General features: G+C 24.5%; 2 protein-coding genes across 5 annotated transcripts; both read right to left on the bottom strand.

The window, feature by feature from the left end:
• Positions 1 to 564: 564 nt before the first annotated feature.
• On the bottom strand, positions 565 to 8,180 carry LOC145836045 (uncharacterized). Of its 3 annotated transcripts, XM_082943836.1 has the most exons (8): positions 7,842 to 8,180; positions 7,492 to 7,668; positions 3,026 to 3,085; positions 2,787 to 2,879; positions 2,350 to 2,478; positions 1,790 to 1,865; positions 1,036 to 1,252; positions 565 to 975 (listed from the first exon to the last, which is right to left on the bottom strand). In XM_082943836.1, exons 1-8 carry the CDS (start codon positions 7,926 to 7,928, stop codon positions 855 to 857), a joined length of 960 nt encoding a protein of 319 aa, XP_082799962.1. In that variant the 5' UTR covers positions 7,929 to 8,180; the 3' UTR covers positions 565 to 854. The 3 variants fall into 3 exon arrangements, with proteins under 3 accessions (XP_082799962.1, XP_082799961.1, XP_082799963.1); XM_082943835.1 differs by having other exon boundaries at positions 565 to 1,252; XM_082943837.1 differs by lacking the exon at positions 3,026 to 3,085 and having other exon boundaries at positions 565 to 1,252.
• A 286-nt stretch (positions 8,181 to 8,466) lies between these two features.
• On the bottom strand, positions 8,467 to 15,572 carry LOC145836105 (uncharacterized). Of its 2 annotated transcripts, XM_082943912.1 has the most exons (8): positions 15,459 to 15,572; positions 13,037 to 13,177; positions 12,596 to 12,775; positions 11,730 to 11,789; positions 11,457 to 11,549; positions 10,348 to 10,476; positions 9,561 to 9,645; positions 8,467 to 9,168 (listed from the first exon to the last, which is right to left on the bottom strand). In XM_082943912.1, exons 2-8 carry the CDS (start codon positions 13,166 to 13,168, stop codon positions 8,915 to 8,917), a joined length of 933 nt encoding a protein of 310 aa, XP_082800038.1. In that variant the 5' UTR covers positions 13,169 to 13,177; positions 15,459 to 15,572; the 3' UTR covers positions 8,467 to 8,914. The 2 variants fall into 2 exon arrangements, with proteins under 2 accessions (XP_082800038.1, XP_082800037.1); XM_082943911.1 differs by lacking the exon at positions 15,459 to 15,572 and having other exon boundaries at positions 13,037 to 13,192.
• Positions 15,573 to 17,198: the final 1,626 nt, after the last annotated feature.

Below are 17,198 nucleotides of genomic sequence, written 5' to 3'. Positions count from 1 at the left end.
AAGTGGTATATACTTGAATTTAAAAAATGTATCAACATGCTTTCTTAGGTTAAACGTTTAAAAAAATAGTGGTATTTTAAGTTAAGCAAAGTTGACAAAATTTATAAATCGAAAGCAGTACAAAATATTTTATAACATTAATTAAAAAATAACTAAAAAGAATACTAGACAAGTATGATGTAGGTAAAAAATAGGACTTTTTTTGTTTTGAGGGCAGAAGTAAATAAAGTTTTTAAATGTCCAATATTATTAACTTTAAAAAAATGGAACTTAAAAAGTTGTTTATAAAATTCCTATGTTATTAATTACATTAAATGTTGATTAAAATAACTTTAATAGTTAAGTTAATATTAGAAAAAACATATTTTGTAAAACATAGAAGTGTAAAAGCAATTGATGAATCCTTTGAATTGGTTAGAAAATATAGTAATAAAAACTAAAATAAACTCAGTTTTGTTAAAGTTCTTAAAAATTTAAATAAACTTTTAAACGGAAACTTTTATAGTTAAATAACAATGAAGACAATGTTTTTAATATGAAGTACTATATAAAAATAAACTTTAAATTATTTTTTTCTAAAATAAATTAGAAAAAAAGCTATTGTATTTTATTATACATATTTATATAGAAAACTTTTTATAGTAGAACAAAATCATCAATTAAAAAACTTGATCATTAGTTTTTTAACCAAGTTTATACATAATAGAAAATAAAAAACTAATGCTTTTTAACTATTTTAAATTATTTAAAAACGTTTTTTATACTCATGCTACCATCAAAACAAATGTTTACATCTAAATAACAAACACTTTTCTATTGATCTACAACAAATGGAATATAAAATATCCAAATAATTATATTTTTTCATTGAAAACAACTTGATCATATTTAGGTGGTGGAACATTTGGTTGATTTGTATAATTTATAGGAGGTGCAGTAGGAGTTTGTTGTATATTTGTCGTTACTTGTTGGTTTTGTTGCAAATTTGTCGTTGCTTGTTGACTTGGTTGGAAATTTGTCGTTACTTGTTGGTTTGGATTCAAAGCTGTCATTACTTCTTTATGAATTGATTGCAGACTCGTTACTGCTTGTTGATATGGGTATATATTTGACATCACTTGTTCTTGATTTGGTTGAGCATATGTGATTACTTGTTGATTCGGCTGTAACTTTGTCATTAGTTGCTGATTCGGTTGTAAACTTGTCATTAGTGGGAAAACTGTTTGGTTTCCTTGTCGGTAGTTTGAAGTACCTAGAATATTTGATTTGTCTAAAAAAAATACTACAAAATAACTTTATATTATTACTATTAAGCAGCGATGAAACTGTTAACTGATATTTATAACAAGTTTAATTTTTAAATAACAGAGTATAATATTAAGAATTACCTACAGTTTTCACCTTGAGTAGAAAATTAACTACATAAACGATTGTTTTCCAAATTTATTTTATTAGAGATGAACAGCTTAGTTTTATCTACTAAAAGTTTACTTTTCAGTTAATAAGCCTTTATAACAAAATCAAATAGTTATACGTTTTTGTGTAAATTTTTGAGTCTGAGAATGTTTCAAATTCTATATGTTTATCCTTAATAAGTTATTTAATTAAAAAGTATGCTATAATTAAACAAAATTCATTAACGCATAAGTGGGTATAAAGTGATTTGCTTTTTTTATTTACATTTTATAAACAATAAATATAGTATTTTGTCTATTTTGTTTTATAAAGTTGCAAATCATTTATAAAGATAGATTTAAAATCGATTTTATAAACTAAAAGTTTTTTATACCTTGGTTAGAAACCTGTTGATTTGTATCATGAGGAACACACTTATATACAACTCTCTGTCCAACCGGTCTTCTTGACTGTTTTGAAATATTCCACAAAAAAATTACTTGAAAGTATTTAAGCTATATTGATTTTTTGCGAAAGCAATTTTAGCATACATTTAGCAAAACCTTGCTAATAAACAAAAAAAGTTATTTTGAGTTTATTGAACTAAAATTTCAAAATTTCAACAACAAAGAATTGCACATATAGGTTAGTAACTCCTGGTTGAAAAATCATTGTTTTTAAACAGTAGAAATTTAATTAATTTTAATTAATGTTCATACTCTTTACTGTAACTTCTCTGAAATATAAATGTACTGTAGAATTTTATAAACTACTTTTGTAAGATTTAAAAACCATTTTTGATTTTCGAACCATGTATATATAATATAGTTTTCGATAACACAAGAAACAATACTCCTTAAAGCTGACATTAAGTTTATACAAATCAATATTCTTTAGCTAAAATAATAACCTTAAAAACATTCTTAAAAATGTTTAAGTTTTCTGTTAAATAACCTGTGCACAGCAAGATTCACATAAACAGCCGCTATAAGCAATAGATGTTATTAATATAATCATGTTTACACCAGTTGCACATAATATTGCTACTTGCAGTCTATACTTTGGTGGAGTTTCCAGAGTTTCCTAACAAAAAATATAATCAAATTTTTTTAAAAACAATTTTAAACAAGTTAAAAAACTCTATTCTTTGTTAAAATGCAGTTTAAAAAAATAGAAGTACAATTTTTATTTAGTGTAAGAGTAATGATCGTTTTAACCTAGCTCTTAGAGAAAAACTATAATATTATTTTTCAAAATTGAAAACGTTGGTATTTTTAATCTATGCTTTTTATGTAGATATTGATAACAATTTGTTTTATGAAAATACAGGTACTTCAATTTTAAGATAAAAAAGTTAAACTTTATTCTTTGTCTAAAATTAAACTGCTAACCCAATCATAGATAGTGGTCAAAAATGATTGAATTACCAGTAAAACAAACGACATAACAACTCCCAGTATACTAAATCCCATTAATAATCCAGTCTGCAAAATTATTTGTTGTTTATCAAAAAATAATAAACACAATTTATTTTTTCTAGCTATAATTAAGAATCGATCTTATCCACATGCTTTACAAAAAACTTTTTTTTTGTTTATGATAGTTAGCGAAATTAAAATAAAACTTTTGCCTTTTTCTGTGATGAAGAATCCGATCCAGCCATGACTCCGAAAATTCCAGCAAAGAAAGGCTAAAAAAAAATTGTTTTTTTAAGATTAGCACAAATTAGTCGAGTTATTAAATAATCAGTTTTATTTAAGTCTGATTACTCATGTAAATATTTTTAAAAATATTTTAATTAATAGCTCGCTATTTTTTTCAATGATTTTAAAAGGCGTTGAAGGTTACTCAATTTTCTTAAACTTTCAAAACTAAACCGATTATATATGACTATAATGTTTTGACCAGATAAAATATTTTTAGTGAACATTGTTGTTTTTTTAAACATTTACTGTATAAGTATTTATACTTTATCTTTTCAAATTTTATTTTAACGCTGACGGTTAAATTTATAAATATGGTATAATAAAAAATACACTGCACAAAAAAATATTTACAAAAGTATCAAGCGTATCTATCAAGTAATTTATTTAATTTTATAAAACCAAGGTATTATAAGATACCTTACTCTAGTGCAGGGGTCGGCAAACTGCGGGCCGCGGGCCAATTGCGGCCCTTGAAGAGTATATCTGCGGCCCGCGAGCACGTTTATTTTTTGAATGGGATGCGGCCCGCGAAAGAAAATTCTGTGGCCCGCGAGCATGTAAATGTGGCCCGCTGAGCAAAAATATATTCTAAGTATAATTTTTTATAGTAAAAATGCTGTAGTTTGTTTAGATTTGATTAGTTTCATTTAAACTCCCTGTATAACGTTTTGAAACAATTAAAAGGCTTCACTCCTTTGGATTAAACAAGTAAAAAAGAAAGATTAGCCTACGAGCTGTGTTTTATAATAACTTTCTTCTTGCCATAACAATTATGATGTGAAAAAACAGTCTTAAAAATTTTTGGACTCAGTTATTTATATAACACTTATTAAGTAAGTGAACAAAATGCAAATGTTTTCCCTTGTTTACAAAAGTAATGCACAGTAACTGACAAAAATGTCATTTCTTGAAAGTTTATACATATCGTTTAATATGTAACTTATACCTATTACATTTTATCACTGTATTTAAGTGTACAAAAAAACATTAAAAGTAATATAATAAAAAAAAGGTTTGTTTTATTTAAATTTTAAACATTTTGAATGTTGTATAAGTTCTCTGTGTACTTTAAGTTAATTCCTATTCACACCAATGTACAGATAAGTTCATTTTTAAACCACTTTGAAAACATTATTTAAGTTAGATTTAGTTCAATTTAAGCATAATTTTCGATTATAATTGTTTTTACATAAAATATCTAAAAGTGTCAGACACATTTAAGACAATTAATATAACATAATCACATTATTTTTGTTCAGTATACATTTTTATTTTACAAACAAAGCTTTTTGGAAACTTAAGTTAATTTCTTTGCATTGCAAACTTATATACACAGATGTTCTTTTTTAGACTTAACTATTTAATTCAAACGAGATTTAGGGATAATAAATTTGTTGAGTCTGTTTATTATCAATCAAAATAGTTTAAATTTAAGCTAAATTCAAATAAACAAAACATTGCCACACACTCAGACTAAGTCAGACTAGTTTATAAATTTTTCAAACATCAGGCTAGTTTAGACATATTTCAGTTTTTGACTTAAATTGTTTGTTTTATTTTTAAATGTAAGGATAGTTTTTTGATCACTCAGGCAGGATTTTTTGCTTTGAAGACTGGCAAAGTAAACTTATGATGTATGTTTTGTTCATTTCACATTTTTGGTTTTAATTATGATTTATGTTAAGTTTTAAGTCTTGCAGCTGCTATAAATGAAAGCTTTATTTTTATTATTATTTACATATAAATGTAAACAGTCATTGTTGCCCAAAAGTCTTGAATTTTGAAACAAATTTGAAAGTTTAGGCAAAAAAATCTGGAACTTGAGAATTTTCGAAAACACCTTGAGTTTTAAACAATTTTTACATGTAAAGTAATGAAACTTCGACTTTATACAAAAGATTTCTTTACAATTTAATTTATTAAAAAACACATTTAAAATCGCCTAACAGTATTTTTTCAATGTTGCTGTACTATTTTAGACAGTTTTTTTTACTTTAAACTTAATTTCATACTAAAATTAGATTACAAAACTTGCACTTTTCAAAAGGTAGAAGAAATTCAGAAAACCTGGAAAAGAAATCTTAAAAACCTTTGGCAACCCTGAAACTGTTTACATTCTTTCTAAAAGTTAAAAATAGCACAAATATTTTATGTTTGACATATGTAATTTGTAAACAACATAATAAAACGTTTTTTTACAAAATATGTTATAATGGTAATTTTAAGTATAATGACCAACTGTTTCAATTTTCTTATCTTTAACACCCCTTGTAAGTAATCAGATTCATATGATTTCGCAGTATAATGTTCTTAACCTTCTTAATAAAGATATGTAAACCTTATACAGAAATTACCATAGTATTTTGTTTGACATGTAGTTATAAATGTTTTAACACTACTTGTTATATTTGAGTGTACACAAAAATATTTAGAATAAAACAACAATAAGTAATAGTGTTTATTTCATTTTGGTTTCACACGTTTTGATTTTTTTAGAAGTTTTCTGTGTATTTTAAGTTTATTTCTAACCACACCATTGTAAAGAGATGCTTATTTTTAAACCACAATTTTAAATAGGACCTGACTTAGTAAAAATACCAGAAATAAATATTCTCAGATGAGCAGCATTTGGTTTTGCTTTCATCTTAATAGATCGATTAAAGTCCCAATTTGATTTATTTGACTTTGAAATATCAGAAATTGCCTAAAAACGTTTTTTTTTTGTCACTGAAGAAATTAACAAAATACTTTTACTACCACCAACACAAGTTCTTTAAAAAAGTTTTAAAATCTGAACTGTGTCTCCTTTTAAGTATTTACTTTTGCTTCTTAATAACTTACCTTGACAATTTTTTCTCTTTAGTATGTAGTTACTGAAGATAATCATGTGTTTTCTTAAAACTGACTTGAGCGATTTGTTTTTTTCGGTTTTCGCAACAACTACTAATTAGCGTTTTGTGATTCTTATAAATCGTCTTATATTTTTAATTTACTCTTTTTTGTAAGCAATATTTTCATTGCAGATAAATCAATAAATAATTGCTACAATTATTAATAAAAAATAAGTTTTTCTACTTCATTTATAGCTTAATAAATTTTTACTTTTGTCAACAATATTTAAGAAAATTAACTGTCTATTCAAGCTGACTTACAACAATATTTTTTTTGCTGTATAGATTTATTTCGCTGTCAAAAAACTTCGTTATTTCGTGAGCTTTATTTAAAACAGGGTTGCAAAACAAACTATTTTAAAAACTCACACTTGGTTAAACCTATTCAAACATTTAAGAAAACTTAGGTGCAAGTGTACAATTTTTATTTAAAACATTTTGAATTCTCAGAATAGGGTTTATGACTGTATGGAAGTTGATTAACTATAATTTTTTACTTGTCGTTTTGAATATTTTCTACTTTTGTATGATGATACTTTAGTTAAGTATTAAAGCTTTTGTTTTTTCTAACCAAGTTTTTGGCTTTTTTAACTTTTAATAAACTCAGGCTGGTTTTATGTAATTCAGACTTTTTGCTTTTAAAGTGACAACCATGTAAAAAACAAATTAATTTTTATTAGGTATTTTACTGAAGTATTTAAGCATTAATTGCGTTAAATATTTTTAATACTTCTTTACATAACATATAAGTTCTAAATTTATTAAATTAAAACTATTTACTGAACTTTTTTAAAAATGCAAATTATTTAAAATTCAAAAACTATTTTTAAGAGTTTATTTTTATTTAAATATGAAAAAGTGGTTGACATTATAAACAATACATAAAAGTGACTTATAGATGGTTTTCAAGCTTGGTTTTTATAGAGAGTTAGGTTTTAAGTAAAATAAGAAACATATCAAGTTATTCTTATTAACTTTTAAAGACAGTACATAGTTTGTTAAGTCTTGAGTACATTAGTCTATGAAAATATTCATCAATTAAATGTGTATAATTTTAATAGGTATTCTATGTGTAGCTAAAAGTAATTAAAAATAATAAACTGAATAAGAAAAAAGTTTTTTATTAGTGTCACTAAAACTAAAACTGCGGCCCGCGAAGATTTTGGAAACTTGAAAATTGGCCCGTGAGTACCAACTGCCTGCCGACCCCTGCTCTAGTGGAAAAACAATACAATTTATTTCTAATTGCAAAACTTTGGTTGCGATAATATCTATATTTTTGTAGCTTATAAAATACTGCCAAATCTAACCCACCGAGTAGGTCATAATCATTTGTTTATTGCTGTAACGAAGTCTAAAACTGAGCTTTTTTAAATAAAACAATTCAAGACACATAAGCTGTTTCATAAATTACGCAAAACATTTTTTTCTGTTCTTTGTTTTGAAGTATCTCACATGGTTTAAAGATAATTATTTTAGTAAAAAAACATTTAACTCACAATGATAGAGCACCAAATGCCGACACCCCATGAAATATAAGGATAACATATAGTTGTTGCGTTGTAATAATACCAGTAAGTAATGTGACGGTATGACGGTTCCTGCCTGCAAGCTACGATGGCAACCTCGGCAATACTCATGAAAAATATAACAACAGACAGAAATATTGTTGTTTTCTGTGAAATTGAAAAATAAATAAAACTATAATAAAATGTTATTAGCTTCAATGTTTTTTAAAAAACAAAAGTTAAATAAAAATAAATGATATGATTTATGTATAGCAAGTACTATCTTGATAAAAAACAAAAAGATTCAAAGTTCTTTGAATTCTAGTAAAATAATTTCTAACCCCGAGAACTCGCACTGTTTTCTTCAAAAACTTTTTATGTTTATGTCTTGAAGAACCGTTAGCATCTTCGTTTTCGCTTTGAAGCATTTGAAGTTAAGTAAATGGTAAACTTTCTTGAGCAAACTGAGTTAGCTAGGTTAGCACTGTTGCTAAATACTTTAATAAGCAAAAAACCTATATATCTATAAATTAATCAGTTTAAGATATATACTTTTTACATTTAGTATAACTAAACTATTTTGTAAACCACTAACTTTTTTGTTTAATAGTTAAAAATTACAATCAAAAATAAGAAACAAATAAATGCTTTTTTTGTCACAAAAACATTTTTTTCTAATGTGAACTTATTGAAGTTAAGATGTGTTGTAACAATATATAACCCAAAAAAATGATAGGTTGTGATTTTTTAATTTAGAAGTTAAAAAATTTGAAGCATAATAAAAGTTTTAATTTTAATAGATTTATTAGTTTTAACAATGAAAAATATTAAGTTTCTAGCTAGTAAAAGTTGTCAAGACGTACTCTTCTAAAACCAAATAAGAAGAAAAGAAAATTTATTCTAAATGAAAAAAACTAAAAGCTTATTATTTCTTACGTTAAATTTTATATTTCATGATTCGGTCAACCTAAAATGGTACACATTATTTAACTAAATAGGTTGTGTATTGAAAAAAAGAGTTGTTTATCAGAAAAAATACACAATTTTGTTTAAGTGACATTCTTAAAAATTTGAAATTGTTAACAAATCAAGTTTCGTTTTTTTTTAACAACAATTGAAAATAAACAATTTAAAATTTTTTTTTATGTGTTTTTTTATATAACCAGTACAAAAATTATTAGTTAATACATTTTTTTATAATAACTTTAACAAAAACCTTTCTAAAGTTAATTTAACTACTACATCTTTTATATATTTTTTTTAATTAACTACAATTAAACTTTTACTTTAAATTTCTTAAAATACTTTTAATTTTATAATTCAAGCTGTTATCAAAAATTTGTATGTAAGGCTACATCAAAAAAAAAACATTTTTTATCGGTCTAAAACAAAACGGATTAAAATGTCCAAAAAGTTACATCGCTTCTTTTAAAACCACTTGATCATATTGAGGTGGTGGAATGTTCGGTTGAGTTGTGTAAGTTATGGGAGGTGCAGTAGGAGTTTGTTGTATATTTGTCATTAATTGCTGGTTTGGGTGGAAATTTGTCATCACTTGTTGGTTTGGTTGAAAACTTGCCATTACTTGTTGTTGTTGTTGTTGTTGTTGTTGTTGTTGTTGTTGGTTAAAAAGAAGTGTTTGGTTTTCTTGAGGACAATTCAAATTACCTGTAATGTTAAGTTTATTTAAATATTTCTCTGTGAAAAAGTCAACCTTCTGAAAAAGTATTTAGCACATATTGTTCTTTAAGTAAATAAAAGTATTTATACTGATGTTATGCTTTTTATTTTCTAATTATTTATAACTTTGTTAAAAGTATTACCTTGTAATCAAATGTAATTTGTTTTACGATTGTGCTAAGATCTAATACAGTTTATAGACTTTTTCAAAGGGTTTAATTCAAATGTCAGACTAAAATATTTTTTTTTGCATTTTTCTCTACATTTTAAATTTTAATTTTGTCACGATGTTCGTCGATAACTAAAAATCTATAAATATTAAAAAAAAATTTTTTTTAATACAAGTTTAGTCTGAATATAAACACAAAAAGTATACATACCTTGTAAAGGATGGTTTGGAACGGGCTGATTCGGGTTACAAGGCGCATATGTGTATACAACTCGCTCCTCAACCGTATTACTTGGCTGTTTTTGTTGTTCACATTAAATGAAGTTTACAATTTACAATACGATCGTTAACTTTGCTCGATTAGCGTTTTTTGCAATATTTTTTCAACGTGATGGTCAAGTGGACCATTTAAAATAGTCATAATTAAGGGTAATAGAAAAAATTAACAAAAAACGATTTTTTTGCTTTAGTGACCATGGGAAAACTGAGGTCTTTGAAATTTACAATCGGGCATATTTTTATATATTATTAATCAATTAGGAATTTCGAAAATAAAACCACCGACTTTGAAAACACGGCAAAGAGAGAATAAAAAAAATTATTTTCTGTATAAAACACAGGTTGGATTAAAATAGTCAAAAATAAACTTTTTTCTAAGGGGACACACTCAAAAAGTCAAACCTCAATCCAATAGATTTATTTTTCAAATTAAAGGCAAAGGAGCATTCTCTTAAATAAAACAAAAAAAATCTTGGTTAGCTTTAAAAATAAGAGAAATAATCGGATCAAAAGTTTGGACATTTTTAAAAATTGTAAAAAATGCTAATCGAGCTAAGTTAACGCTCGTATTTACAATAAGTATTAAAGAAAAAATAATAATTGCAGTAAGTATTATTTGCTTTTACAGTTTTGAAAGTTAGTATACAGTATTTAAGTAAAAACAAAAAGATAGTATTATCAAGTATTGTTGCTAAAAATTAAAACAAAAGTTTAACTACCTGTTCACAGCAGGAATTACAGAGGCAGCAACTATAAGCAGAAGAAGTTACTAATAAAATAAAATTAATACCAGCAAAGCACAATATTGCTATTTGCAGTCCATATTTTCCAGGCGTTTCATAAGTGTACTAAAAAGTTTTCAAAAATAATAATAAATTTTTAGAATTCTTTTTAATATAATAAAACATTGTTAAACAAGGGTTTTTATATATTTATTCTTAATATAATGTTTTATCTGAAAAATAGAGACAACTACAAATAAAGAAATTAATACTAAAAAATAACACTTTTGTAAAGAAAATCGAGTACAAAAAAAACTGTTAAACTTAGTATTAGTTGATTTTAAGCCGAAAATTTGTATATATACCAAGCGCTTAAAACTAGTATATACAATTGTTTACCGATTTTTTATGTATAAAATACTAATAAACAGTTACTATTTTAAATTATTCAAAACACTTTGTTCAAGATATATTCAAGAACTAGAAGATAGCTCATAATACTAAGCTTTAAAGTTTTCACACTATTTGATTACATCAAAAATATATTTCAGAAAAAAAATCATTTTTAGAATAATAATACAGGTCAAAACTTAATTTACTTAAAAGTATTTTGTTTAAATAGTCAGCCTATTTTTAATAAGGAAATGTTATATTTTATTTTTGTTTGTATGTATAATTTACATTAATACCTCCCAAAAATCTGAGCAGAAAGTATTATAAACGGTTTTATTTAATAGAACTTTAATACTTAAGTTTACTATATTGTGTATCTTATACTTTAACTTTAAAAGTACTTTAACATATGAAATTATTTTACCCTGCTTAACTAACAAAATATTTTTTTTTACTATGACCTGCATTTATACTAAAGAAACGTTTAGTTCGGATACTTTAAAAAACAATAAACTATAAGTTTTATACTACAAAATCTATAAGGTCAGTATAAAAACTTTAACTGTTAAAAAAATTGTTAAATTGTTTTAAAAAATTTAACAAGTTTAAAGTTTAAAAACGTTAAAAACAAACATAACTCACACTTTACTTATAAAAAATTACTTTGAACTTTAAACGAAAAGTTATATAATTTAAAAAGTTAAACTACTAACATAAATCCATGATTGGGTTAGAAAAGATTGAATAACAATTAAAACAAACGACATGAAAGCTCCTGCGATGCTAAATCCCATTAATAACCCGTTCTATAACATTATATTTCTTTTTATACATAAAACACAAAATATTATTTTCTTGAAGATACTGCTACTGTAGCTAAACTTAAATCAAAACTTTTGTTTTACTGATTTCATGTAAAGTTTGTTACTTTTTTATGTGTGAGTAAACTGAAAAGGTAAAAGATTTAAAATTTTCTCACTGCTCACCTTTTTTTGAGATGAAGATTTTGAACCGGCTTTCACCCCTAATATTCCAGCAATGAAAGGCTTAAAGATAGATTTACAGGTTATTTATTGAAAAAAATAATAAATAATTAAAACAAACTATAATATTATGAATATTATTTGTAAAAAAACCGTTTGAAAACAACTTCAAGTTAGGCTTAAATAGTTTTAATGACTAAAATAAGTTTTTTACTAATTCAATAAGTATGTTTATCAAACATTTATTTAATGTTATACATTTGAATACAAAGCGGTAAATGTAGCTAAAAAATTGTAATTGATCACATAATACAGAACCTAGAAAAAGAAAAAAAAAACTAAATAAAATGTATATTTTAGGAACAAATCTCTACAAAGGTATTACAAAGTTTTTCTAAAACTGCTAATGTTAAAGGTAATTAAAACTACGGCTAAGTATTGATTAAGATATTAATTTTTCATACAAGTGATCCTTTTTGTAATATTTTATAAACCGAAATTAAACTTATTGGTTTGCGTATATTATATCATCTTTGTACCAAATAATATTTTGGACTAGAATTTATAAGTGTTCCATTGGTTTATACTGCTTATTACAAAAACTGTTATGTTAAATAAGAAAGTATGCTCTTACAATTATACATACTGTTGATTAAAAGTCCTGGACAGGACATTAAACTGCATACGTGGAATTTGGACGAGTAAGCAAAAAGTAATTTTGTCCACCATGTCCATAGACCAAGCTTTTTTGTTGTTTGATAAATAATCAAAGACTTAAAAAATATTGTTAAAAAACAAGGACCATAAAATAAACAGTATATAATTTTTTTTTCAAATTATTATGAAAATTCAAATTATTATAAACTTACAAGTACAGAACACCAAATACCGACACCCCAAGAAGTAGTTAAACACTCGGTAGTGTAGTAATAACTGGTATTATAGCTGAACCAGTCGTATTCCACATGCTTGTTTTTTCTGCACGCTTTGATGAGGAATTCTACAATGCTCAAGATAAAAACGACGGTAGAAAGAAGTATAGTTATTTTCTGTAATTAATTTAATTTTAGACTTTTATCTTTATTTATAAGTAAAAAGATGCGAATATATACAGCTTAGAGTTAGTTAAGTTACAGTTATTTATTTCCTCTTAATTACACAAATAAACTCATCATGATAACATATTCTTAATAAACACAACAACAGAGGAAGCTGTTTTAGTTTTCTTTAAAATAATCAGACTAATTTCGTCAAATCTAAAAAACAATATTTAAAAATTTTTACAAAACACTCTTATTTTTACTACTTACCCCAAGGTTTAAGATTGTTTTTTTTCTAGACTTTGTAATTTTATTTTCTGCTTCTTCGCTTTGATTCGTAGGTATTTGAAGTTGGGTTGTTGGTAAGCTTTGTTGAGTAGATTGAATTACTTGAGTTTGCATTTTCGTTATCTTTAATTAAACAAAAAAGCTATTCAGTTTAGTAACCAACAGTCAGTTATCATTAAAATAACATTTCAACAAAAAAAGTTAATTATTAAGTTTATATTTGTATACGTGTTGTTCCTAAAAACATATGCTTGAAAAAATGTATGTAATAGATAATTATTTATTAAAAATTATTGTTTTAGAAGTTTTAGCTAAAATGAAAAACACTAAGCTCGAATAAAGCACACCGACTTTAACTTCTACTAATAAAACATAAAAAATGTCAGTTAGATGTCAAATGACTAAAAAACTTAGTTTTTTTTTATATCTAGATTTTTATATATAGATTAAACTTTGATATTTTGTAATTAACTTCCAATTAAAAAAAAAATTGCAACATAAGCATAACAGTTTTATTTAAAGTAGTTGCTTAAAATTTTCTTTGCTCTACTTTGCCTACAGTAACTTCTTTTGGTAAGGAGAATTAGAATTTAAATTTACAAAATTCCTCAGCAAAGTATTTAAAAACGTGTAAAAAAATGAAAATGTATAATTTTCTATTTATATAATCATTATTTTAGGTTGCAATTATTAAATGTAGGTTTTAACGTGTAGACATAGAGAGTTAATGTTTTAAAGGTGGCAAAATCATTAAAATTTAAATTATTTTGTATTTCATTACTATGTATTTAAGCAAAAGAAAAAAAAATGTACATCACGCATTTTTTTGCAAAAACCAAGCAAAAATAAACTATCTTTAATGTTACTCTCAGTAAGATTCAATTCGTCAGTTTAGTAATCTCAATAAAATAAACTAATGAAAAATATTATATACATTACAAGTCAGAAAATGCTGCTAATAAATAGTAAATAAGTGCTTATTGTAAAATTAGCTATTAAAGTATATTACTACCAGCTTTATTTGCTTGAAATAAGAAAATACTAACTCGACGCTTAAAAATATTGTTAAAACTATCAATCATACTTTGTTAACTAATGTATCCTAAAACATCAAATTGACGTTTTATTCATACAATTTTACCTAGAAAGCATTTTAATTATTTGTAGAAGGCTTCATTATTATTTAAATTTTATGAACAACATTTTTTTAAAAGTTAAATCTAACTTTTGCAAAAATGATAGAAATGAAGCTTTTAAGCATCAAAGCTATCAATCTGTAAAATTATAAAAGTAAAAAAGTGTAGTTAGTACAGAGCTTTTTCTAGGAAATAGTTTACAAGTTCAAAGTTAATGAAGCGTACTGTTTAAGTGTTTGGAATGCATTCGAATGCTTATTTATGGAAAAGTTACTGCACTAGTAAAAACTTAACTAAAAAATACTAACAGTAACAATAAATAATCTCTTTTTCAGCCTATTAAACTAAAATTAAAATTTTATTTCTAAAATACTTTTCCTAAATAAAAAAGTAATATTTTTGATACAGAAAAACTTTATCAACTGATTATTAAAAAAAAAAACGACTGGTGTTTTTGTAAAAACCTAAACGATTATGTTACACTTAAATCAAAAAATATTATAGTAGAACAGTAAGCTTTAATTAAAACAGTTTTTTGCTTGATTAAACTCGCTTATTGACTGTGCTTTTAAACCCACATAATTAAATATGAAAGTACATTTGGAAAACAACTTAGTATAAAGTAATCAGATTAAACTCCGATAAACTTGAAACTAAACAACAAGTTTTGCTGTTTATTAATAATTTATTTATTCTTTTAAAACTTGAAGATAGTGTAATAGAAACACATACGTTCTTAAGTGAAAGATATGATTAAAAATGATACTTTGTAAGATGTATTATGATGACAAGCTGTTCTTTAATTTTTTTCTACTTGATTTTAATCTTATTTACATTGCAACAAGCATTTTGCCATTGAATTATTTATAAATTTAGAGATCTCAATGAAAAACAAAATTAAAAAAGGTTCTTTAGAAGTATACAGGTTAACTGAAAGTATTACTAGTCTCATACATTTTGTTTTTATTTTATATACTATTAGTTAGATTACATTTTTACAAAACTAAATGAACTAAACAAAAAGAATTTTAAAACTTTGTTTTTACTAAATTAACAGTTTTTACCACAAATTTTTTATTCATTTTGCTTGTTTTAATTAGTTTATTACTTTACTAAATTAATTCTTCTACTTATATGCTTATATATACTTTGATGTTAAAAAATTCTAATTTTAAATTGTTTTTATAAATAATCATGGTTTATATATTATCTATTGCTTATATGTTATAAGACTAATCAAAACTTTGTCTATAAAAATTTTAACAAACCTAAGAAATCAACCTCAAATGTGTAAGTGTAAAGTGAAACATGAACTAAATATCCACTAACTATTATGTTGTCACTATACTTAATGAAGCTCTTTAAAACAATGCTATACATTCTTATGTGACCTACTACAAACTTGAGAGAGAACTTGAAATTCTAACAACACCATACTACTGAGGCAGTACTTTCTTTCCTCCCTCTCTCATTTCCGTAGCTCGTACGGAATTTTTACGAATTAAAGGCACATGTTTTTATCGGGTAGGACTTTTTATAAGTACTATTTTATGGGCAATATTTTTTGGGTAGAATTGCTGCAATCAAATCTTTCCTTAATTTGACGTGACGTCATTATTTTGTATTTAAAAAAATACTCAAAACGATTACAAAAATACGTCATGCTGAATAGTAATTTGAACAATTTTACAAATTTTCTATTTCTTTTCTAATTTTCATTTTCTACTGCTAGTTTATGGAGCTTTATTTTTGTAAACATACAAGATATAGCGTCTCGGTTTATAAGAAATACACTTTGTTTTTGAGTTTCTTTTAAAGAAGTACAATTTAATGTATCTATATTATGATTTTCATGTTAAAACATATTTGACCGTTTAATAAATAGATTAAAGGCATATATTTGTTTAGGTAAACTGAAATAAGGAATATTTGAATAATTTAGTTTTAAACTAAATTTAAAGAGGTTATTCGCATTGTGTTTAAAAACAAAAACTTAGTAAACTTTTAAGTTGTTGTAAGCAGTTTATTATGCTTATATTGTTTATACTAAAACCAGCCATAAGGTTTCTAAAACTTTTTTTTTACTAAAATTTGTATTTGCTGTTGTTTGAAAGCTTAAGAAAAACTATAAAATTTTTCAATTATAGTTATTACAAAACTATATACCTCCTACAATTTTTTCAAATAAACAAATAAATAAAACACTACTTTGTATTTTTTAGTGTATTATTTCAAATTATGTTATTTATTCACCTACACTACACTTAAAAGAAATTTTCGTTATATATACCTAAAGATATAAGATTCATGCTTTATCATAAAAAATAATATAAAATTTTCTTAGTATATAAAACAAACTAAATATATTAAGAAAAAAAAACAGTTTTTGGCAGAAAAATTTATTATTATACTTTTCAAACTTAAACTTTTAAATATAAAAACAAAAAATTCATTTTTAAAATTTGTCAAACAGAAAAGAAGTACAAACAGGTATACAAGCTTAAAACATACACTTTTTTTGTAGCAAAAATAAATAGAATTAACTAATCCTAGTTACAGATATTATTACAAGCATTCAAAAATAAGCAACTTTTAGTTATTGGTATAAATATTACTTGAAAATTATAAAGAAATCAACAAAAAAAAATTCTAAAATGAATCGTGATTTTTTAGAATCTGCAGTTAAGTATGTTACCATAATTTACTCTTAACTGTATGGTCAATAATAAAAATAGACAAACTCAGCTAAAAGTTTATTTTCTAAATTTAACAAAAACTGCAGTTGACAAAAATAGTTCAATGTAGCATTAGAAAAGAAAAAGAAAATATTAAAACTGTTCAATTTACTATTCAGCGTTACGTGTGTTTGTATATTTTTTGTGTAATTTCGTAATTAAAAAACAAGTTATATCACATAATAGTGCTCATAAAATGGTACCCATAAAAAGTCCTACTGGTTTTTGTCAAAATATATTTAGTTGTAATAGAAAATATTCAGTTATTTCTGA

The sequence above is a fragment of the Thalia democratica genome, chromosome 5 (assembly GCF_965202585.1).
Source record: "Thalia democratica chromosome 5, ktThaDemo2.hap1.1, whole genome shotgun sequence".
Taxonomy (NCBI): domain Eukaryota; kingdom Metazoa; phylum Chordata; class Thaliacea; order Salpida; family Salpidae; genus Thalia; species Thalia democratica.
Note: the sequence above shows the minus strand (reverse complement) of the source record. Positions and strands in the feature narration are given on the sequence as shown.

Coding starts and splice junctions, on each gene's coding strand:
- LOC145836105 (XM_082943912.1), bottom strand. CDS start 13,168: ATGCAAACTCAAGTAATTCAATCTACTCAACAAAGCTTACCAACAACC. Junction 12,776..13,036: donor AAACAATCTTAAACCTTGGG/GTAAGTAGTAAA, acceptor AATTAATTACAG/AAAATAACTATACTTCTTTC. Junction 11,790..12,595: donor GTATTTGGTGTTCTGTACTT/GTAAGTTTATAA, acceptor TCTATCTTTAAG/CCTTTCATTGCTGGAATATT.
- LOC145836045 (XM_082943835.1), bottom strand. CDS start 7,928: ATGCTTCAAAGCGAAAACGAAGATGCTAACGGTTCTTCAAGACATAAA. Junction 7,669..7,841: donor AAACAGTGCGAGTTCTCGGG/GTTAGAAATTAT, acceptor TCAATTTCACAG/AAAACAACAATATTTCTGTC. Junction 3,086..7,491: donor GCATTTGGTGCTCTATCATT/GTGAGTTAAATG, acceptor ATTTTTTTTTAG/CCTTTCTTTGCTGGAATTTT.